Source organism: Lepisosteus oculatus, chromosome 1 (assembly GCF_040954835.1).
Source record: "Lepisosteus oculatus isolate fLepOcu1 chromosome 1, fLepOcu1.hap2, whole genome shotgun sequence".
Classification (NCBI taxonomy): Eukaryota; Metazoa; Chordata; class Actinopteri; order Semionotiformes; family Lepisosteidae; genus Lepisosteus; species Lepisosteus oculatus.
Genome location: NC_090696.1, coordinates 18,681,326 through 18,700,548, shown reverse-complemented (window position 1 = coordinate 18,700,548; position 19,223 = coordinate 18,681,326). Strand labels below are relative to the sequence as shown.

At 51.8% G+C, this 19,223-nt stretch overlaps 2 protein-coding genes across 5 annotated transcripts in view; one reads left to right on the top strand and one right to left on the bottom strand.

The window, feature by feature from the left end:
• LOC102685852 (low-density lipoprotein receptor-related protein 1) overlaps positions 1–19,223 on the top strand; it is a 181,736-nt gene that overhangs the window by 109,928 nt on the left and 52,585 nt on the right. For all 4 annotated transcript variants that reach the window (XM_069186716.1, XM_069186709.1, XM_069186705.1 and 1 more), the window contains exons 28-41: positions 1,411–1,542; positions 3,012–3,239; positions 3,907–4,081; positions 7,856–7,950; positions 8,486–8,635; positions 9,178–9,318; positions 10,302–10,427; positions 11,406–11,537; positions 13,210–13,344; positions 13,890–14,019; positions 14,105–14,231; positions 14,361–14,512; positions 14,742–14,866; positions 15,449–15,823. In XM_069186716.1, coding sequence (XP_069042817.1) covers positions 1,411–1,542; positions 3,012–3,239; positions 3,907–4,081; positions 7,856–7,950; positions 8,486–8,635; positions 9,178–9,318; positions 10,302–10,427; positions 11,406–11,537; positions 13,210–13,344; positions 13,890–14,019; positions 14,105–14,231; positions 14,361–14,512; positions 14,742–14,866; positions 15,449–15,823 — 2,223 coding nt within the window. The remainder of the gene's footprint in view (positions 1–1,410; positions 1,543–3,011; positions 3,240–3,906; positions 4,082–7,855; positions 7,951–8,485; positions 8,636–9,177; positions 9,319–10,301; positions 10,428–11,405; positions 11,538–13,209; positions 13,345–13,889; positions 14,020–14,104; positions 14,232–14,360; positions 14,513–14,741; positions 14,867–15,448; positions 15,824–19,223) is intronic.
• gpr196 (G protein-coupled receptor 196) lies at positions 18,124–19,162 on the bottom strand (the record flags this gene model as incomplete). Its single annotated transcript, XM_069194789.1, has 1 exon — positions 18,124–19,162. A coding segment is annotated over one exon (981 nt), but the record flags the coding sequence as incomplete, so codon positions are not given.

Sequence of the window (19,223 nt, the reverse complement as noted above, 5' to 3'; positions counted from 1 at the left end):
TGGAACAGGGCATTGTGAAAGCAAGACTTTTGGTGTCTGTTTTTTTTTTTGTTCCTTCCCATTCGGATACTGTTATGCAGAGCATGAAAAGTCAGTCGTCAGCCCAGTGCAGTAGTGAGAGCTGTGGGCGGCGCAGCCTGTCCTGGTCTCTGTCACTAATCTGCTGAGACACCCCGGTACCCACCAGGGGGAAGCAGGGAACGAGGAGACGTGGTGATTGACAGCCCGCCCCCCCTCACCCTGTCAACAACAGTGAAGCTAACCACAGATGACAGCTCCCGTCAGAACCATTAGGCCTCAGATCTCTGGCTGCTAAACGGCTCCTGTTTATTTAGAACTTCTCCCTCCTAATACGCACGCAGCATTTTTAATTTTTAATGGGATCGGAAGAGTGTTAAATCACATTAGTGGAGAGTCTCCGAGCTTGACGTCAGAAATGACCGATTGTGTTTTCAAAAGCACATCTTTCTTCAGTGTACGTTAGTGAGAGAGAGCACTGAGGCAGGGAATACGAGGGAGCTGGTCAGAATGCCACATGCCTCATCACCCTGGCTGGTTTATTTTATGTTTTACTTCGGCAACAATTTATAATGCCCAGTTTGGATCCTGCAGTTCTTTCTTATGGATCATTTTCAGCAGAGGCAGCCCGAATCTCATCTCTTCCAGGCCATTCCCGCATTCCTATTTGTGTGGTAATTGATTGTGTTTTTGTAATTGTACAGCACTGTTAAAGACCCACATAACCAGTGCTAGCATGTAAGTAAGCCCTGCTGTATCTGTGGGGCTCTGCCATACTGACTGATCGAGGGTCCTGTGGCCTGGCAGCCTGTCAAAACAAGCAGGGAAGTGCTGTCCAGGGTGTCATAACAATCTTCCAGATACTGTGCTGGAGGGCATCAGTCAAACTTCTGCTACTGTAGGCCCTGTGACAGGAACCATCTACAGTGTTTGTGTCTCAGGGTGCACTCTTCAGTACAGTGGCCGTGATCTGCATTAGTTTCATTGGTTTTCATGATCACTTTGAGGGTAACGAATTGTTCTTCTCATTTCATTAGTGAATAGATGTACAACGTGACTGTTGTCCGCATGAATGACGCGATCAGGGGGGACTGTTCCATTTAAGTGCGAGTCTTAATTACGGTTTAGCTCTGTGATCTTTGATGGCAGAACCAATTAAGAGTATATTCATTAATTTCGTAGTTATAGATTAATTAAGCAACTGGTCGAATTGAGCAAACTTTGTTCACCCAATTACTTAATTCATCTCTTAACTTAATTGCTTCGTTGGTTCAAAGTTTGCATGCAATGGAAGTGCCAGGGTTGACTGTCTGTGGTCAAAACCAAGACCCCCCATTGTTTCTTCTTCTTCGCTCTCCTCCTGTCCTCCTCCCTGCTATCTCTCCTCCCCAGCTCCCAACCCTTGTGCGGCCAACGGAGGGAAGGGCCCCTGCTCACACCTCTGCCTGATCAACTACAACCAGACCCTCTCCTGCGCCTGCCCCCACCTCATGAAGCTGAGCCCGGACAACCACACCTGCTTCGGTGAGAGCGCTCCCACAGGATGGCTCGTGAAAGCAGCTGCGAGCTGCGGTATAACGCCTGACCCATGCCCGTGCTCACTGCCTGGGAGTCTCGTTCTGCTCGATTTCTCTTCATTACGTGCAAGTGCTGCAAGTGCGATTGAAGACTGGGGGGGGGAGGGGGCGATGTGGGGAGGGCTGACAGACCTGTCCGCCCAGCAGGCGGAAGTAAACGTGTTCCTCATGTAAATGAATGAAACTCATTAGCCTGCTATTGTGGCCGTGTCGATGCAGTCCTGGCTTCTTTGCGGGTGGATCCATTGGCAGGCCAGACTCATCAGTCACAGTGTGATGAGAAGAATCGGGCTGCTAATCGGAAATGACCTTGCCCTTTGCTTCCCTGCCTGCGTGGGGAAAAGGCCATCAGTCTGATTGGCGTTGTGGCTAGCCAGGGAAGCAGCAATCCTGTAGGAAAGCAACAATAGAACCTCACGGTCACATCGGATTGGCTTATCAGTGTTTGTCTGAGATCAGCTCACCTGTGTCAGGAATATTCATCCTGGAGTTATGATTGAGTGTTTTTCAGTGTGTGGCCTGAGATCTGGGCCACCTGCATGATTCGTGTTCTGCTAACAGCAGTGCTGCTTCAGTAGGCCAGGTTTGTGCCCTGTGTTTTAGCACACTGCTCACAAGGTGCTTAGTATTCTGGTGCTTGGCTCCAATTATACGGCTGCAGGTCTAAGCTAAATTGCGGCAGAAGGCCGCAGAGGTGAAGCCGCCCATTAACTCGCAAAGACAGATTAATTTCGAATCGGTTCGGGTCTCCTGATAAAGTGCGCGGGCAGCTTATTTTCTCCCGCCTGGCGACTCTGTTAATTGACTCCTCGCTGCGCAGGCCTTTTTCCCCCGATTGCTGTTCGCATTCCGAGGTCCTCGTCTCCTTGCCAGACGGGGGGCGCCACAGGAGATAAGGCCGGCCGAGCGGAGTTATCGGCCTGCTCCTGACGTGTCCGCTCTTGTCCCCCTCTGGGAATGTCGCACGTCTCCACCTCCTTTTATAGCCCCGGCTCTGGGCTGCAGGTGTCGGAGAGCTTCGCGGCTCCCGGCGTCTGCTCCAGCTGAGCTCTCTGTCACATAGTGAGTCCGCCTATTTAATTAAGCACGTAATTGTGATACTTCTAATTGGGCTCTGAGATGTTTTACATGTAGCTGTACCTGTGAGGCAATGTTTTTGTGCTGAAGTGCAGCTGAAGAAAGATCCTGTATTTAAGACAATAATTAGGTTAATCACTGCATCATCGCTGGTTGGACATGAAATGTGATGAGCCCTAGACTCGCCAGGAATTTTGAAACCCCTGCATTTAAGCTGTGGTTAGATTAGGAAACACAGCTGTGTCAAGTTGCCTCTGACGTCTCTCTTCTTTACCCACAATCCCTTCCTTTCCTCCTTCCCGATTCTTCTGCTCACCCCCCCTCCTCTTCTTCCCGCAGAGTCCCGTCAGTTCCTGCTCTACGCGCGGCAGATCGAGATCCGGGGCGTGGACATCGACAACCCTTACTACAACTACATCATCTCCTTCACCGTGCCCGACATCGACAACGTCACCGTGGTGGACTACGACGCCCAGGAGCACCGCATCTACTGGTCGGACGTGCGCACCCAGACCATCAAGCGCGCCTTCATCAACGGCACGGGGGTGGAGACGGTGGTGTCCGCTGGTAGGAGAGCACGACGTCTGCCTCTTGTAGTGCTCACTCAGCTTTGTAATCAGGTCCCCAGACCTCAAGCACGGACCAGGTCACTACATGTCCTGCTGTCCATTCTTAACCTGGACTATCACCTGCGTCAGAAGTAGCCTAACTTTGTGCACACCCAGAGTGGAAGTCCAGCATGCTCCAGACCTGATTGTCAAACTTGGGGCAATTGTAGAGGTTGTGCTTTATCGTGCTTCGTTTGAGTGTTACCGTGAGAGTCATCCGTGTTCTAGAAGTGTTAACTCTCTCTAGTAATAATAGTGCTTCTGGACGCTCTCCACTCAAAGTGCTTTACAGGTAATGGGGAATCCCACTACCACCACCAGTGTGCAGCCCCACCTGGATGATGTGCCAGTCCGCTCACCACTTATCAGCTATCAGCGGGCAGGAGAACAGAGTGATGAAGCCAGTTCATAGATGAGGACTATTAGGAGGCCGTGATTTGGTAAAGGCCAGGGGGGAATTAGGCCAGGACACATTGTGGTTAACACCACTACTCTTTCCCAGAAACGCCCTGGGATTAACACATTAGCTTAGATCCCGTTCTTCCATGCGCCCCGGCCTCGTGTTTTGTGTGGCTGCCTGCCTGTCGGGAGATGGCGGTGTAATCCGCTGCGTTCTGTGCCCTCAGACTTGCCCAACGCCCACGGCCTGGCGGTGGACTGGGTCTCCAGGAATCTCTTCTGGACCAGCTACGACACCAACAAGAAGCAGATCAACGTGGCCCGGCTGGACGGCTCCTTCAAGAACGCCGTGATCCAGGGGCTGGACAAGCCCCACTGCTTGGTGCTGCACCCCATCCTGGGGTAAGAGAGCCTGCCACGCTGCCCATCAGCCCCTCCTCAGCAGGAGTGGGAGTGCGCATGCGAGGATTGCTTAAACCAGTGCTTCTTAAACTGGGGGTACGAGACGTTCCAGTGTTTTTGTTTCCAGCGATTTTAAAGCAAATCACTTAAAACACAAACGAAGCTCAGGCACATACAGTAAGTACGACTAGTTTGCTTCATCAAACCTAGGTCTTTTAAGGTAAACCTAAAAAAGTGTAATTTTTCCATTTATTTGTAATTTTACGGCGAGATTAAGATAGAATTATGTATTTATTTCTTGGGTATATCTTGGGTTTAAAGAGCTGACCTACTTCAGCGATTTGTGTTGTGGGGTGCAAGAACATATTTTGAGAACCATAGGGGTGCAGGCTGCAGCACAGGTTCAAAACCACTGGTTGAAACTAATGCCTTTCTCTGGTTTACTAGGGACAACATCTCTGTTGGCAAGAAAACTGAAGGGAATGGGCTTTTCCCCCCTTTATGGCATTTTTCGAGGGTTTAGGAATTGGGACTTGCCATCAGCAGCGTTGACAGAGCACGTTGGGGAAAACCTACGGTTTTAAAACCGCAGAGAGCAGCAGACCGTCCGGGCCATCTGCGTCTCTTCTGCACCAGCTTAGCAGATGGCCGTTACTGTATATCCAGCATGTATATTTTATTTACACCCCCCAAAGTCTCCTCACAAGGCCCACTCTTGCCCGGCAGTACTACACATTCAGTCCAGCTCTGGCCTGGACTGCGCTCCTCCTCTCTCTGTCTCTCCCTGCCGGGCCTGGTGAATTGCTGACAACCGCAGGGGAAGAGGAAGAGGGGTATTTTCTTTTCCAAAAAATTGCTTCTTTTACTTATTTATTTATAAAGACCTACTTAACCCAAGGAATGTTTCCGGTTTGGGCTCCTTGGCGTGCAAAATGAGTAGCAGATGCTCGCTCGCTCCGTGTGTTGCTCAGAGCGAGGATGCAGGGAAGAGGCAGGGTGTTTGTAGAGGCGGGAGACGGGAGGCGGGAAAGACGGCTGCGAATAGTCCGTCGGGCGCGGTGGCAGGAAAGGCAAGCGGATCAAGATGCCGGAGTGCGGTTGGGATGAGCCAGCTGTGCCTACACTCTTCCTGCTTTCCCTGCACACGGCACTGTACTCCTGCGGGAACGCCGCGTGCCCCTCCTAACCCTCAGTCCGGCCAGTGCAGACGGCAACAGGCAGCAGCAGAACGATTTCATTCCTTAACAGACTCTGCTTACAAATAAACGGCAAATAAGCATTTAAGAGCATCTCCTAGTACATCTTTACATTCCATTCATCCCTTTTTCCAACCGCTTCAGCCAGTTCAGGGCTGCAGGGGAATCGGAGCCCATCGCAGCAAACAGTGGGCATGATTCTCCCTGGACAGGACTCCAGTCGCAGGGCACACACACACTCACACCAGGGACATTTTTCCCAAAAGCCAATTAACCTCCCAGCATGTCTTTGAGCTGTAGGAGTTAACTAGAGCCCCCTGAGGAGGGGAACATGCAGACTCCTCACAGATTGTACTCCAGGTCCAGAATTGAACCCAGGGCCTCAGCAGTGTGCCACTCTGTAGCCCCTACGGGTGATGTATCGTTGTGTGCAAAACGTTTGTAAGTGAAACTTTGAATCTGTAAGTGAAAAGTAGTTGTCACATCCTCTGCATGGTAGAAATGTAAATTTGAATACACAATTAGTAATTCTTTCTAGTTTTGTAGATATTTGTAGATATACAGTATATATCCAGGTGGGGCTGCACATTGGTGGTGGTGGAGGGGAGATCCCATTACCTGTAAAGCACTTTGAGTGGAGTGTCCAGAAAAGCACCATATAAGTGTAAGCAATTATTAATTATTATAATTCTATTCAAAATAATAAGAGTGAATTGACACATGTAAAAGTCACTGTCAGTCAGTGCTTAGTCACACCATCATTGGCCGAAATCACAGCTTCCAGAAGTTTCATGTAGCCAGCTTTTCTATTCTTGCTTTTGGAATTTGATATATATATATCACTGCTGCCACGAACGGTAGGCTGGAATAAACAAAGAAGCAGCTGACAAGCCGAGCTGCGTGCTTGCGTTAAAGGCTTGCTGCTTCATTGAGCGGGACAGCGAGAGCAAGCCTGTGAGAGAAATTCATTGCCCACAGGTGATCAATTAGTGGGAGCCTCTCGGCTGAGGCGCTGGGGAACAGCAATCCGTGCCTCTAAGCTGCCGAGACGGGAATCTGTCAGAGATTTTGGCTTCACTCGGATTCTTGCCTCCCCGTATCCCAGTGGCAGCTTCGAACACCAGGCCCGTTCCTGTCTGGAGCAGGGTGGAAACCCTCTGGCAGGGGTAGCGTGGCTGGGGGGGGCGTGCGGCCAACTGGCTGATGAGAAGCAGCTGTTTCCGTTGACCGGAACGAGAGGGGGCGTCCTTCCTGACGCACACACGCACACACCGAATCCCACGCCCGCTTCCCGCAGTGTGACGCACACGCCGGCGTGCTTCACTCTCGCCAGCGCGAGGTTTTCACCCCCGCCATTGACACAGCACAGCGGGGACACACATTCCCGTCTCGCCCCTCTCTGTCTTCCACTACGCTTGAGGTTTTTCTTCTGTTTGATCTGGGTTTATTTTGGCAGCAGTGGTTAGTACTGTGGCCTCCCAGAGCTGGGCCCCAGTACCTGACCTGAGGTGCTGTTCGTGTGGAGTTTGTATGTTCTTCCTGGGTTTGTGTGGGTTTCCTCCCACTGTCCAAAAAAGGGTTGGTAGGTTATTTGGCTTCTGGGAGGAATGGCTGGAGATCTGAGGAGATGAGAATGTTGTGCCCACCATGTGTCCTATTAGTTAAAAGAATTTCTGATGAAGTTGAAGCTCACCTGGTTTACCGTGAGCCTCGCTATCCTGTAACAGGTCCTCTGTTGCAGTACCTCTTCCTGTGCCCAGCTGAGGGCAGCATAGTTACTTCCTGGCCTTGGAGGAGTGTGTCACAAATTGCTGTCACAAAGATATCGGTGTCTTCAGTCATGGAGGAGACTACAGGGGGATTCGTTCAATCTAATCAAAATCTCAGGAAGAGCTGAGAAAGCACTTCAGGCCTAACAGTGAAACTAAGTGAGCACACAAGTGGAAGCTAAGAAGAAATGCACATAAGACTGAAAAGTGGAGGCATAACTTTACACAAAGGGTTGGGGTGCCTGGAACAACATAATTCAGCCATGTTCAAATGCATTCTCATCCTTTCAGATACCGTTGGATGAGATTTGTTCTAACATTATCGTACTTGCTGCCAAGTGAGTAAGATGGGGTGAATGACATTCTCAGTTTGTAGCCTTTCTCCTCCTCTTCTGTTGATAGAACATGTCTGTACTCTAATTCTAACTGTCCAGTCATCTCTTTCTTTTCTTAAAAGCACAGGATAGACATTGGGCAAAAGAAAGCTATTTATGCGCTTTGGCTTATATGGTCATCAGTATCTTAATTCTGATTCTTCTCTCTAATCTTCAAACCTAGTTTATTTAGTCTAGAGACCCTCCTCTCTTTCATCTCCATTCAGGACAGATGTTCAGCAGCTGTTCCTCTAGATGAGGATTCTGCTTAGGGAGGGGTGTTGGGGGAAGTTGTCTTCACAAAATTCTTACACAATAAGTTAATGCATTACTTAATGGCATTTTTCTGACAGTGGTTTCTTTTCTTTTAAGTGCCAAAGGAGGGACGATGTAAGGTTTTAAAATATTACATTCCCCTGTTGTTTCTTGTTCTAGAAAGCTGTACTGGACAGACGGGGACAACATCAGTAGTGCCAACATGGACGGCACCAACCACACCATCCTCTTCACCAATCAGAAGGGGCCTGTGGGTGAGTGTTGGACCAGCCCTGGATGGACTTTCCACACGTGCTTGCAGAAGAGTGCTGCTGTGAAGACGTGAACCTGAAGCTGACCATTCTCTTGTGCTGCGCCAGCACCCCCTGGTGGCTGACAAATGCAAATGACACTGCAGGCGCTGCTGTGCTGCACAGTGTCACTCTAGGCTAGAGAGCTGCCCTGCACCAGCAGCACAACCAGAAGAGCTGAGCTTGAGCACAGAGACGACGTGTTTATGTACAGGTGCAGATGTACAATAAAACACGCCATAAATAAACTTCCTGTGTGCAGCTGGGTACAAATTGCAATATTATTGCAAGACCAGGTGCCTTTTTTCCCAGCATGGAGTGCAAAAGGTTTATCACATGTAATGAGCCTCTTATTGTTCTCCTATTTTTCATTTCGTTCTCCCCCTTCAGCCCAAATCTAGGTCATTGTTTCTTTTCTCTTTCTCCCCTTGTGCTTCTATCGCTTCCTCCCGATCTTTCCTTCTTGTCACGCATCCAAAGCCTTCCCTCTCTCCGCCAGGTCTCTCCATCGATTACCAAGAAGAGTACTTGTACTGGATCAGCTCGAGAAACAGCACCATCAGCCGCTGCCGGCTGGATGGCTCTGCGCTGGAGGTCATCGAGGGGGTGAGGGGGAAGCTGACCAAGGCCACTGCGCTGGCCATTATGGGTAAGGGAGTGGGGGAAGTGTTCCCATTGGCTGCTTTCTGAAAAGGGCCTCAAGCTGATTGGCTGCTTTCTGAAAGGGGGCTCAAGCTGATTGGTTACTGCATGAAGCATAGTAGTGTGCCCATTGGAGGCTGTGTTAGGAGGTAGTATCTTTTGGCTATTTTTACAGAAGAAGTACAGGTCACTGAAGCACAATGAACAGGCTCTGTGCCTGTTGTTTAACATCACTTTATTAACCCTTTACAATTTCTTGCATTAGGAACTATCATACCCCAGCTTGCTCTCCATGAGACACACAGACAGGGAGAGAGCCTGGGGTCAGAGCTCAGGGTCTGCCATTGTACGGCGCCCCTGGAGCAGTTGGGGTTAAGGGCCTTGCTCAGGGGCCCAACGGAGTAGGATTCCTCTGCCGGCTGCACGATTTGAACCGGCAACCTCCCAGCCACAGGCGCAGATCCTTAACAGAGCCTCCGCTCTGCCCATTATTGAGCCTAACCTCCTGCAATTGGCACTGCCCTCCTGGGTGGTGTGTTTTCTGTGCAGGGGACAAGCTGTGGTGGGCCGACCAGGGCACAGACCAGATAGGAACCTGTGACAAGAAGGACGGAGGGAACTGGAAGGTGCTGCGGAACAGCACGTCTCCCATGATGCACATGAAAGTGTACAACGAGACTGCGCAGCAGGGTGAGGACACCATGACAGCCATGCCTGGCTGCATCTTGATACTGGAACTCGGGGTCCAGAGAAAACCAAGGGGGATGTGGCTGCAGGGTGAAGCCCTAGAGTCCAGATTTTGGTGGTTAGAGACTGGGCTGACAGTGACTGGAGCTTCCTACGGCGCCAGGATTGTGTGTTTGAATTGGCCAGGGAATGCACAGTTAACAGTGTGTGTGATGGTGGTCGACACTGCTGCCCATCAGGTCTGATTGACGATACTAAATGTTCTCCGTCTGTGGAGGGAGATTGTTTTCCTTATTGCCACCTCTGGTTATAGGACTGGAGAAAGAACCAAATGAGCTTAATGGGCCAAATAGTTAACCTCTGCATTTGATGTTCTGATGCAGTAGCGATCCTACTGCCTGTGAGTCTGCAGTGCTGCAGTGCTGATGTGTCTGTCCTCCTCTGATCACTTGCGATGCAAATGGCGCCTCTCACTTTTCTCTCCCCTCTCCCCTCTCCCCTCTCCCCTGCCCTCTGGTAAGCGTTATAGGAGCATAACGGCTTGCAGCTCTAGATTCAGAGACGGTTTCTTCCCATAAAATGTCGGATTATTGAGCTCCGCCTCTACCACCGACTCACACTGATGTTTGTTTCTTGCACACTGCTTGTGCTGACTTGTATTTAAGTTGTATGTAATTGAACTCTGCTGTCGTTGCTGCTGCTGCTGTTCTGTGTTTGTTTAGGCGTTTCCTTAATGTCTTTGTATTGGAGCGTACATGCAAATGAGCATTTCATGGCCTTGCACAAATGAACTGAACTGAACTGACAAGCACTTCTCTTGGAGCATAGTTGAGCTGGAGACCCCAGATCATTTGAAGAAAACCACAAGGATTTAGGAATAAAAACCATTGCAGGATGCCGTGGTGCGGCAGTAACCTTGTATTTTTCCGTGGATGCTGTGCAGGTGTCGGGATCAGGTGCCTCACTTTCACCTGCCCTCTCCCCAGGTACCAACCTCTGCAGCAAGAACAACGGGGACTGTTCCCAGCTGTGCCTGCCCACCTCGCCCACCACGCGCGCCTGCATGTGCACCGCGGGTTACAGCCTGAGGAGCGGGCAGCAGTCCTGCGAGGGTGAGGCGCCCAGCCGGCGGAGTGGACTGAGACCGACCTCCACTGGGCGGCTCGTCCACACCTGCCTGAATGTAAAGCTTTTGGAAACCTTAACAAGGGCTGACCTCTGTGTGTTTCAGGTGCTCTTGTTTGATTCAAGGCATACTTAAAAGGGGAACTGCAACGCTATTTTCATAATTCGGGGGTTAGAAAGAATTAGCATTGCTGAGTGCATTTCAAACCACAATAAAAGTCAAATCTACCCAGTAACTTGTAAAACGGCCAATTTACATCACAAAATAGATTTGATTTCCAGGTACGCACAGCCATGTTCTGCGATTCAGAACACGGCAACAACACTTCCAGTGTTGCAGCTGTATGACATTGTAAACAAGCAGGCTGGTGAATACATTGCTTTTAATCCAATAGAAATATTGCATTCGAAATATTGTTTTAGATTTCGAGATGGTTTTGGGGACAAATACTACTTGTCAACTCTGCATGCAGATCACATTGGAACATTTCTGTGGTGAAATATCTGCTGCACAACCTGTACTTATTCACTTACACATCACAGTACATCAGTCATTACAGTGACTAGTGAGCAGGAAGGGCTGCATCACAACATGGTTCATGGGAACTTGAATGCGAGTTTGTGACAGCATGGCGACTTGCAGTACTTTCACAATGTTCACGGTTTTGTGCTTAATTCGGAATTTGTAATTTATTTCTAGAATGTCGGTTCATTCATTTTGTTACCGAGATTTGATAACCCGTCTGAGAAATTGGGACTGCAGTTCCCCTTTAAGGACAAAACTGCGAGGAACCTAATTTGTTAAAGAAAGTACTACTAACATCATGGTTTTTAAAAGAGGCAAAGGTCGTGATTATGAAGCAAAATAAATTGCAAAGAAATCAGGTGTTGTGCTACACGTCTCTGCTTCCTGCCTCTCCCACTCAGCCACCTCATGGAGTTTTCTGTCCCTCTGTCTGTGCCAGGTGTGGGCTCGTTCCTCCTGTACTCGGTCCATGAGGGGATTAGGGGCATCCCCCTGGAGCCCACTGACAAGTCCGATGCCCTTGTGCCAATGTCGGGCACGTCGCTGGCTGTGGGCATTGATTTCCATGCTGGTGAGTGACTTGCTGTCCCCCCGTGTCGTTCGCCAAGGCTGACTGCGACCGGTGGAGTTAGTTGCCCAAGGCTCTCTCCCTCTGAGTCTTACTGGGCGTCCGCAGGCCGCCATTACTGAGCGTTGCACCTCTTCTCCTATCAGTGCTGGTCCTGCTGTATCCAAACTTGTAGAGTAGTGCTGCCCAGTCCTGTCCTAGGGGGGTCAGTGCGTCTGCAGGGTGTCCAGTCTGGTCCCAGGGGTGTTCAGTCCTGGTCCTGGGGGGCTCAGTGTGTCTGCAGGGTGTCCAGTCCTTATCCTGGGGGGGTTGGTGTGTCTGCAGGCTGAACTGTGTTCAGTCCTGGTCCTGGGGGGGTTGGTGTGTCTGCAGGCTGAACTGTGTTCAGTCCTGGTCCTTGGGGGTCAGTGTGTCTGCAGGGTGTCCAGTCCTGGGGGGGTCAGTGTGTCTGCAGGGTGTCCAGTCCTGCTCCTGGGGGGGTCAGTGTGTCTTCAGGGTGTCCAGTCCTGGTCTTGGGGGGTCAGTGTGTCTGCAGGGTGTCCAGTCCTGGTCTTGGGGGGTCAGTGTGTCTGCAGGGTGTCCAGTCCTGGTCTTGGGGGGTCAGTGTGTCTGCAGGGGGTCCAGTCCTGTTCCTGGGGGGGTTAGTGTGTCTTCAGGGTGTCCAGTCCTGTTCCTGGGGGGGTCAGTGTGTCTGCAGGGTGTCCAGTCTGGTCCCAGGGGTGTTCAGTCCTGGTCCTGGGGGGCTCAGTGTGTCTGCAGGGTGTCCAGTCCTTATTGCCGGGGGGTCAGTGTGTCTGCAGGGTGTTCAGTACTGGTCCTGGGGGGGTTGGTGTGTCTGCAGGCTGAACTGTGTTCAGTCCTGGTCCTTGGGGGTCAGTGTGTCTGCAGGGTGTCCAGTCCTGCTCCTGGGGGGTCAGTGTGTCTGCAGGGTGTCCAGTCCTGGGGGGGTCAGTGTGTCTGCAGGGTGTCCAGTCCTGCTCCTGGGGGGTCAGTGTGTCTGCAGGGTGTCCAGTCCTGGTCCTGGGGGGGTCAGTGTGTCTGCAGGGTGTCCAGTCCTGGTCCTGGGGGGGTCAGTGTGTCTGCAGGGTGTCCAGTCCTGGTCCTGGGGGGGTCAGTGTGTCTGCAGGGTGTCCAGTCCTGCTCCTGGAGGGGTCAGTGTGTCTGCAGGGTGTCCAGTCCTGCTCCTGGGGGGGTTAGTGTGTCTTCAGGGTGTCCAGTCCTGTTCCTGGGGGGGTCAGTGTGTCTGCAGGGTGTCCAGTCCTGCTCCTGGGGGGTCAGTGTGTCTGCAGGGTGTCCAGTCCTGCTCCTGGGGGGTCAGTGTGTCTGCAAGTTTTCCTGGTGTCTTTAAAGCAGCAGAACCTGAAGAGCTGGGAGGAGCTGTTAAAATATGTTGCTGTTAATGCAATAACCAGCTGATTTAGGTTGTTTAGAGTTGGGTTGGAAAGAACCTGTAGACACCCCAGCTCACTCTGTCCATGTGAGTTCAGCAGGTGTAGCACTGAGCTGAGACATGAAGAAACGGTTGTTGATTCCAAGTTGTTTATGTGCATTACGAAACAACAAATGATTTTACGTTGTTTTGTCTGGCCCAGTCTTGCGGATTTGTGGATTTGTGCTGTCTGTGGTACAGTGCAGTATGCTATCTTGATTGCTACTGTCGCCACCCCACACACAGAAAATGACACCATCTACTGGGTGGACATGGGTCTGAGCACCATCAGCCGAGCCAAACGGGACCAGACCTGGCGCGAGGACGTGGTGACCAATGGCATCGGGCGCGTGGAGGGCATCGCCGTCGACTGGATCGCAGGTAAAGGGAGGGGTACAGCTGGGTGAGTCCATATGACTCCCCTCCCCTTCGTTGTTGGTGGCGACAGTGTCTCCCCCTCACCAGACGGACCTTTCTTGCTCATTTCCAAAATGTTGACTGAAATTAAATCTGTTGGGCTGCCAAGCACAAACCATTAAGGAAACCTGCTGTAGCAAGCAAGGTGTGTCCTCTTGCTTGCTACAAGAAAGGTGACAAACCAGAGCTCTTGGTTATTAGCAGCTGATTCGACCAAGTATCTCATCCGGCCGTTTCTTGGAGGAAGTCAGGGAATTGGCTTCAGCAGTGTGGCTGGGTAGCTTGTTCCACACTCCCAGCACCCTTTGTGTAAGTTAGTGCTTCTCATTCTGATTGGGGGATTTTGTCTAGCTGTTTCCTGAGGGAAATCAGGGAATCGCCTTCAACAACATGGCTGGAGAGTTTGTTCTAGACTCCCAGCAGTGCAATAGTCATGTCTGTACTCTAGAACCTTTTAGCGGGAGTTTTGCAGACAGCAGAGCAATCGTTTTCTCTCTCCCTCTTTGAAGGAAATATCTACTGGACCGACCAGGGTTTCGATGTGATCGAGGTGGCCCGGCTGAACGGCTCGTTCCGATATGTGGTGATCTCGCAGGGTCTGGACAAGCCCCGTGCCGTCACTGTGCACCCAGCGAAAGGGTGAGAATGTGGGGGGAAAAAAAAGCCCAGCACCCCATCCCCCTCACTCTCTGTATGTCTCACCCCTGCCTCCCTGTCTCTGCAGATACCTGTTCTGGACAGAGTGGGGTCTGTACCCCCGTATCGAGAAGTCACGTCTGGACGGCTCCCAGAGATCGGTGCTGGTCAACGTCAGCATTAGCTGGCCCAATGGCATCTCCATCGACTACGAGGTCCGAACACACACACACACACACACACACACACACACACACACACACACACACACGCTCTCGCTCTCTATTGCTCGTGCCCTTCCTGAAAAACTCTGACCATCTCTTTCTCCGCTGCGTGTTTTCCAGGAGGGCATGCTGTACTGGTGTGACGCCCGCATGGACAAGATCGAGCGCATCAACCTGGAGACGGGGGAGAACCGGGAGGTGGTGCTGGCCAGCAACAACATGGACATGTTCTCTGTGTCCATCTTCGAGGGCTACATCTACTGGAGTGACAGGTGCCTGGACTCAGCAGGCTCGTCATCTGTCTCTCCTCTTCTCTCTGAATCCCTCTGCTCCCCATTTAACCCTCCTTCTATCTCTTTGCACACCTTCTCGATTCTCCCTTCTTGTGCCGTCTCTTCTCTCATCCCTCTCCCCCGTTCTTGTGTACAGTGTGCCGAGTTCCTCTCTTCTGAGTGAGCACCCACCCTCTCCCTCTCTCCCTTCCAACACGTCTGCCCGCAGGACCCACGCCAACGGCTCGATCAAGAGGGGCAACAAGGACAACGCCACCGACTCGGTGTCCCTGCGAACGGGCATCGGGGTCCAGCTCAAGGACATCAAGGTCTTCAACAGAGCCAGGCAGCAGGGTGAGGGAACCCCTGTGCTCATACTGTGGGGCCGTTCATTCTTCAGAGACAATTAGTTGCCAGATGTGCAATTGCTTAATTGGCCTTGCCGCTGTTGACCAGTAAAATTGTGCTGGATTAGTAGGAATCGAAACTTTGCATTAGAACTGAAAGGAAGTTCCAAGAGCATGAGCATTTGCTCCTACCAATAGCAGTCAACCAATTATTGTGGCATTGTGCACCACTATAACAGACACCTTATCTTCCCACTTGTATCTTGCCTCAAGGGGCATGGATTGAACCTTGACCTCTGCTGTAAGCCAGCAGTATGTAGGAGCTGTGTCTCCAGTCCATCTGTTTTGCAGACGAGTAACACTGCAAAACAGATGGACTGCAACAGAGACCAGGAAAGATCTGATGATGTGTAATTCTGTATCATAATGGAGTCACTTATATTTAGAGCACTAGTTACTCTTTCGCCTGAAGATCATACCCACAGTGTCATCTTTTTAGTTTCTTGTTAAAGGCCTGTAGCGTGTGTGCAGGATAAAGAGTGACTACATTGCTGTCACCGGTGAGTAACCCCTCCCTCTCTGCCCCTAGGCACAAACATATGCAAGGACAACAACGGCGGCTGCCAGCAGCTGTGCCTGTACCGCGGTAACGGGCAGAGGACCTGCGCTTGCGCCCACGGCATGCTGGCGGAGGACGGGCGCGCCTGCCGCGACTACGACGGCTACCTGCTGTACTCGGAGCGCACCATCCTCAAGAGCATCCACCTGTCGGACGAGAGCAACCTCAACGCGCCCATCAAGCCCTTCGAGGACCCGGAGCACATGAAGAACGTCATCGCGCTGACCTTCGACTACCGGGGCGGCGGGGGCAAGGGCGCCAACCGCATCTTCTTCAGCGACATCCACTTCGGCAACATCCAGCAGATCAACGATGATGGCACAGACCGCAAGACCGTCGTGGAGAGTGAGTGGCACCAGCTGATGCCCTTTAAACCCCTCTAGGTCCCCACTGCCCAGGTCCAGAACATCAGAAGGGTCACAAGTTGTGAGGAAGACAATTGGTCCAACAAGCTCATTTGGCCAGTTCTAATTGTATTGGGTGCATTTATAATATCAATTAGACCCGCCAATTAAACCATGGTTTGATTATTTTTTAACCATGGTTAACAAATTTAACCATTAGGAGGTAAATGAGGGAACTGGAGATCCCAGCAAAAACCCACATAGATACAGTACAGGGAGAACATGCAAACTCCACACAGACCGAGACACCCCCACCCCCAAGATGAGCTTAAGCCTATAACCCTGCAGTATCAATACCTGCCCACTGTGCTTTCTGTGTCTTCCCACTACTTCTTTTCCTGCTTTTCTCCTACACCATACTGTGTAGCTGTGTTGGAGGTATTTCTGTGCATTGCATCTATACATCTATTGCATTGATCATTCCTTCCCAGATTTTAAGTAGTAAAATCTCAAGGATCTCAATGGCCAAAGCCAGTTGAGGAGTGGAAGCAGTAGTAGTCTACTGAACCTAGGGTTTGCTTTGTACTTGACGGCAAAATCAAGTGTTATTGCTGTCCTCGTCTGTCGTTTATCAAATTATTCTGTTGACTTGCTGGTGGATACAGAGCTGTCCCGTATGGGAGGGGATTACCAGCTCACAGTCCCATGAAGGTTTATACCCCTGGACTCCCTGGCTCATATGAGAACAGGGTCAGTGAATGTAAAATGTTCAGCGTGCAGTATTATCAACTGAGGATGTTACATCTTTAGCCTAATTTTCCTATCTGTGCAAAGCAATAGGGATATTCTGTTGGGGCGGCGCGGTGGCTCCGTGGCTAAGGATCTGCACCTGTGGCTGGTTCAAATCCCACAGCCGGCAGAGGAATCCTACTCCGTTGGGCCCCTGAGCAAGGCCCTTAACCCCAGCTGCCTCAGGTGGCGCTGTACAATGGCTGACCCTGCGCTCTGACCCCAGGTTCTCTCCCTGTCTGTGAAGCAAATTAGTAGTTGTAAACAAACAAGGAAACTGATATGTGATTAAGGATGTTCCTTTATGTGAGCAGATAGATTGCTGCTTGGTTATTTTCCAGCACCTTTAACACTTGAGCTGCAGATCTGTGTAACACAGAGCTAGAAATGAAAAGCACGCATTTAGATACCAGGTAATTGATTCAGGTTTAATCCCTACAACGTGTTTGTCAGCCTTACGGTTGTTTGCTCTGGCTGTTACCTGTTTTTCTGTCTTTCCAATTTTGCCGGGAAATGGGAGCCTGGCTGTTGACAATGTGTCAGCCTGTGGCCTGTCTCCCCCCCCCCCCCGCTGAACAGAGAGCTGTGACAGCTCTGGGACTGGATGATGAATCCATTCTTCACTGCGCTGTGATGGCACAGACCCGCAGACTGCTGCTGGGAGCTTCTAGCTTCCCCGCGTCTGAGCCGTAGATGTGGGAATAGGAGGCCTCTCCCACTTTATAGCCTGTCGGCTTTTTTTTTTTGTTTTCCAGCACGTTACAAGCTTTCATAAACGTTGACAATGAAAGGCGATCCCTAACCATTTCTTAGTAATGATTTCACAGCCTTCCAGTGTCCTGCAAAAACAGAACCGCTTAGAACTGCTAGCTGATGTGGGGAAAAAAGTGATTAATTTCTGCTCTTTACCTCCAGTTGTCCCCTCCAGCAGTGCAGATTCTTTGAGACAGGTGCAACTGAAAACTTTTCAGTTTTGCAAATCAGAAGGCATCGGGAATGGCTGGAAACCTTTCTTGTGACCTTAATATGGATACATATGTGGGTACAGCAGCCATGATTGTCAGTCATCAATGCTGAAACTTAAAACTATTCAAAGGCAGTAACCTATCTTGGATCTTTTGCTCAGACGGGCAGGTTCAGATCTTTAGTCCATTTTGCCCGAGTGTTGTCTCCATATTTGCTCAACTGCCCTGTCTGGAGAGATGTGTTCTGTCTGGTGCTGAAATATATTTTGTTGAAGCCGATAGCCCCCCAGGTGTTACTGTAAATGGTGCGTTTCGGCCCTGTACTGTTGTCTGGCTTGCTCCGAGCCTGCAGTCAGTCTTGGTTAGCCCTGTACGTCTGCAGCTTTGTCAGTGTGCACCCAGGATGCCATGACTGGAGTGCGAGGCTCGGCTGCAAAGGCAGTACAGCGGCCTTCTGCGTTCTGTAGGTCTCTTCTTTCTTGGAATTAGTATCCCTTCAAGTACAGGTGTACTGGAGAGTTCCAGGCACATGCAGAGTTAGAGGAAGACACGTTTCACAATCCCATCCCTGCCCCTGGGTCTGGAATGAGCTCTGTAACGTCCTCTCAGGAGCCCCGTGCAGGAGGTCCCAGTTCGACCGAGTTAAAGGGCTTGACGGTGTCTCTGCCGCTCTTTGGACAGCGGCAGCACCTGCCTCTGCCGCTCAGAGCCCAGAGGTCCTGCCTGAACTTCTGCGAGATGAAGACGTACAGGATGGGGTTTGCTACGGTGGAGGAGGAGGCCAGGAGCCTGGCCGAGATGGGGAAGGCGCCGTACCGGAGTTCGGAGACGGTGCGGCCCACCAGCGAGAACATGAGGATGTAGGAGGGCAGCCAGCACAGAGTGAAGACCACGACCAGCAACGCCGAGGTGCGGGTCACCTGGGCCTGGTAGCGCTCCACCTGGGGGGCGCGGCCCTGGCGGCGGGCGCGACGCAGGAAGCCATAGATCTTGGCGTACATGAGGACGATGATGGCGAGCGGCAGGGCGAAGCCGAAGAGGAAGAGCGCGGCGCTGTAGACCAGCTGGCCGAGGTCCGACAGGAAGGTGAAGCAGTAGACCTGGCCGGTGGTGCGCACCCGGCGGAGCGCAAACTGGGGCGCCGCCAGGGCCACTGCGGGCACCCAGAGGGCCGCCGCCGCCGCCCGGAGGCTGTGGGCGCAGCGGGAGCGGTAGGCCCAGGCTGGGTGGACCACAGTGAGGTAGCGGGAGACGGCCAGGGCGGCCAGGGTGAAGACGCTGGCGCACGAGCAGGCCACACCCAGGAAGCTGACCAGCCTGCAGGGCACGTCTCCGAAGGGCCAGCGGCCCAGGGCGATGGCCGCCGTGTTGAAGGGCAGGCAGGCCAGCTGGAGAAGGTCAGCCAAGCTCAACGCTAGCAGCAGGGTGTCGGTGCCGTGCCGCCGCTGGCTCCTCCTCCTCCTCAAGAGGATCAGCACCACCAGGCTGTGGCCCACCGCCCCCGTCGCCAGGATGAGGGCGTCCAGCAGGGGCACCACGATCTGCTGCACGTCTGACAGCCCAGACGTGCCCTCTGGGCCGGCTGAGCCGTTCTCCGGAGGGGAGCCTTCGAGATACAGAAACCCTTCTTCCATGGGGACTCCCTGC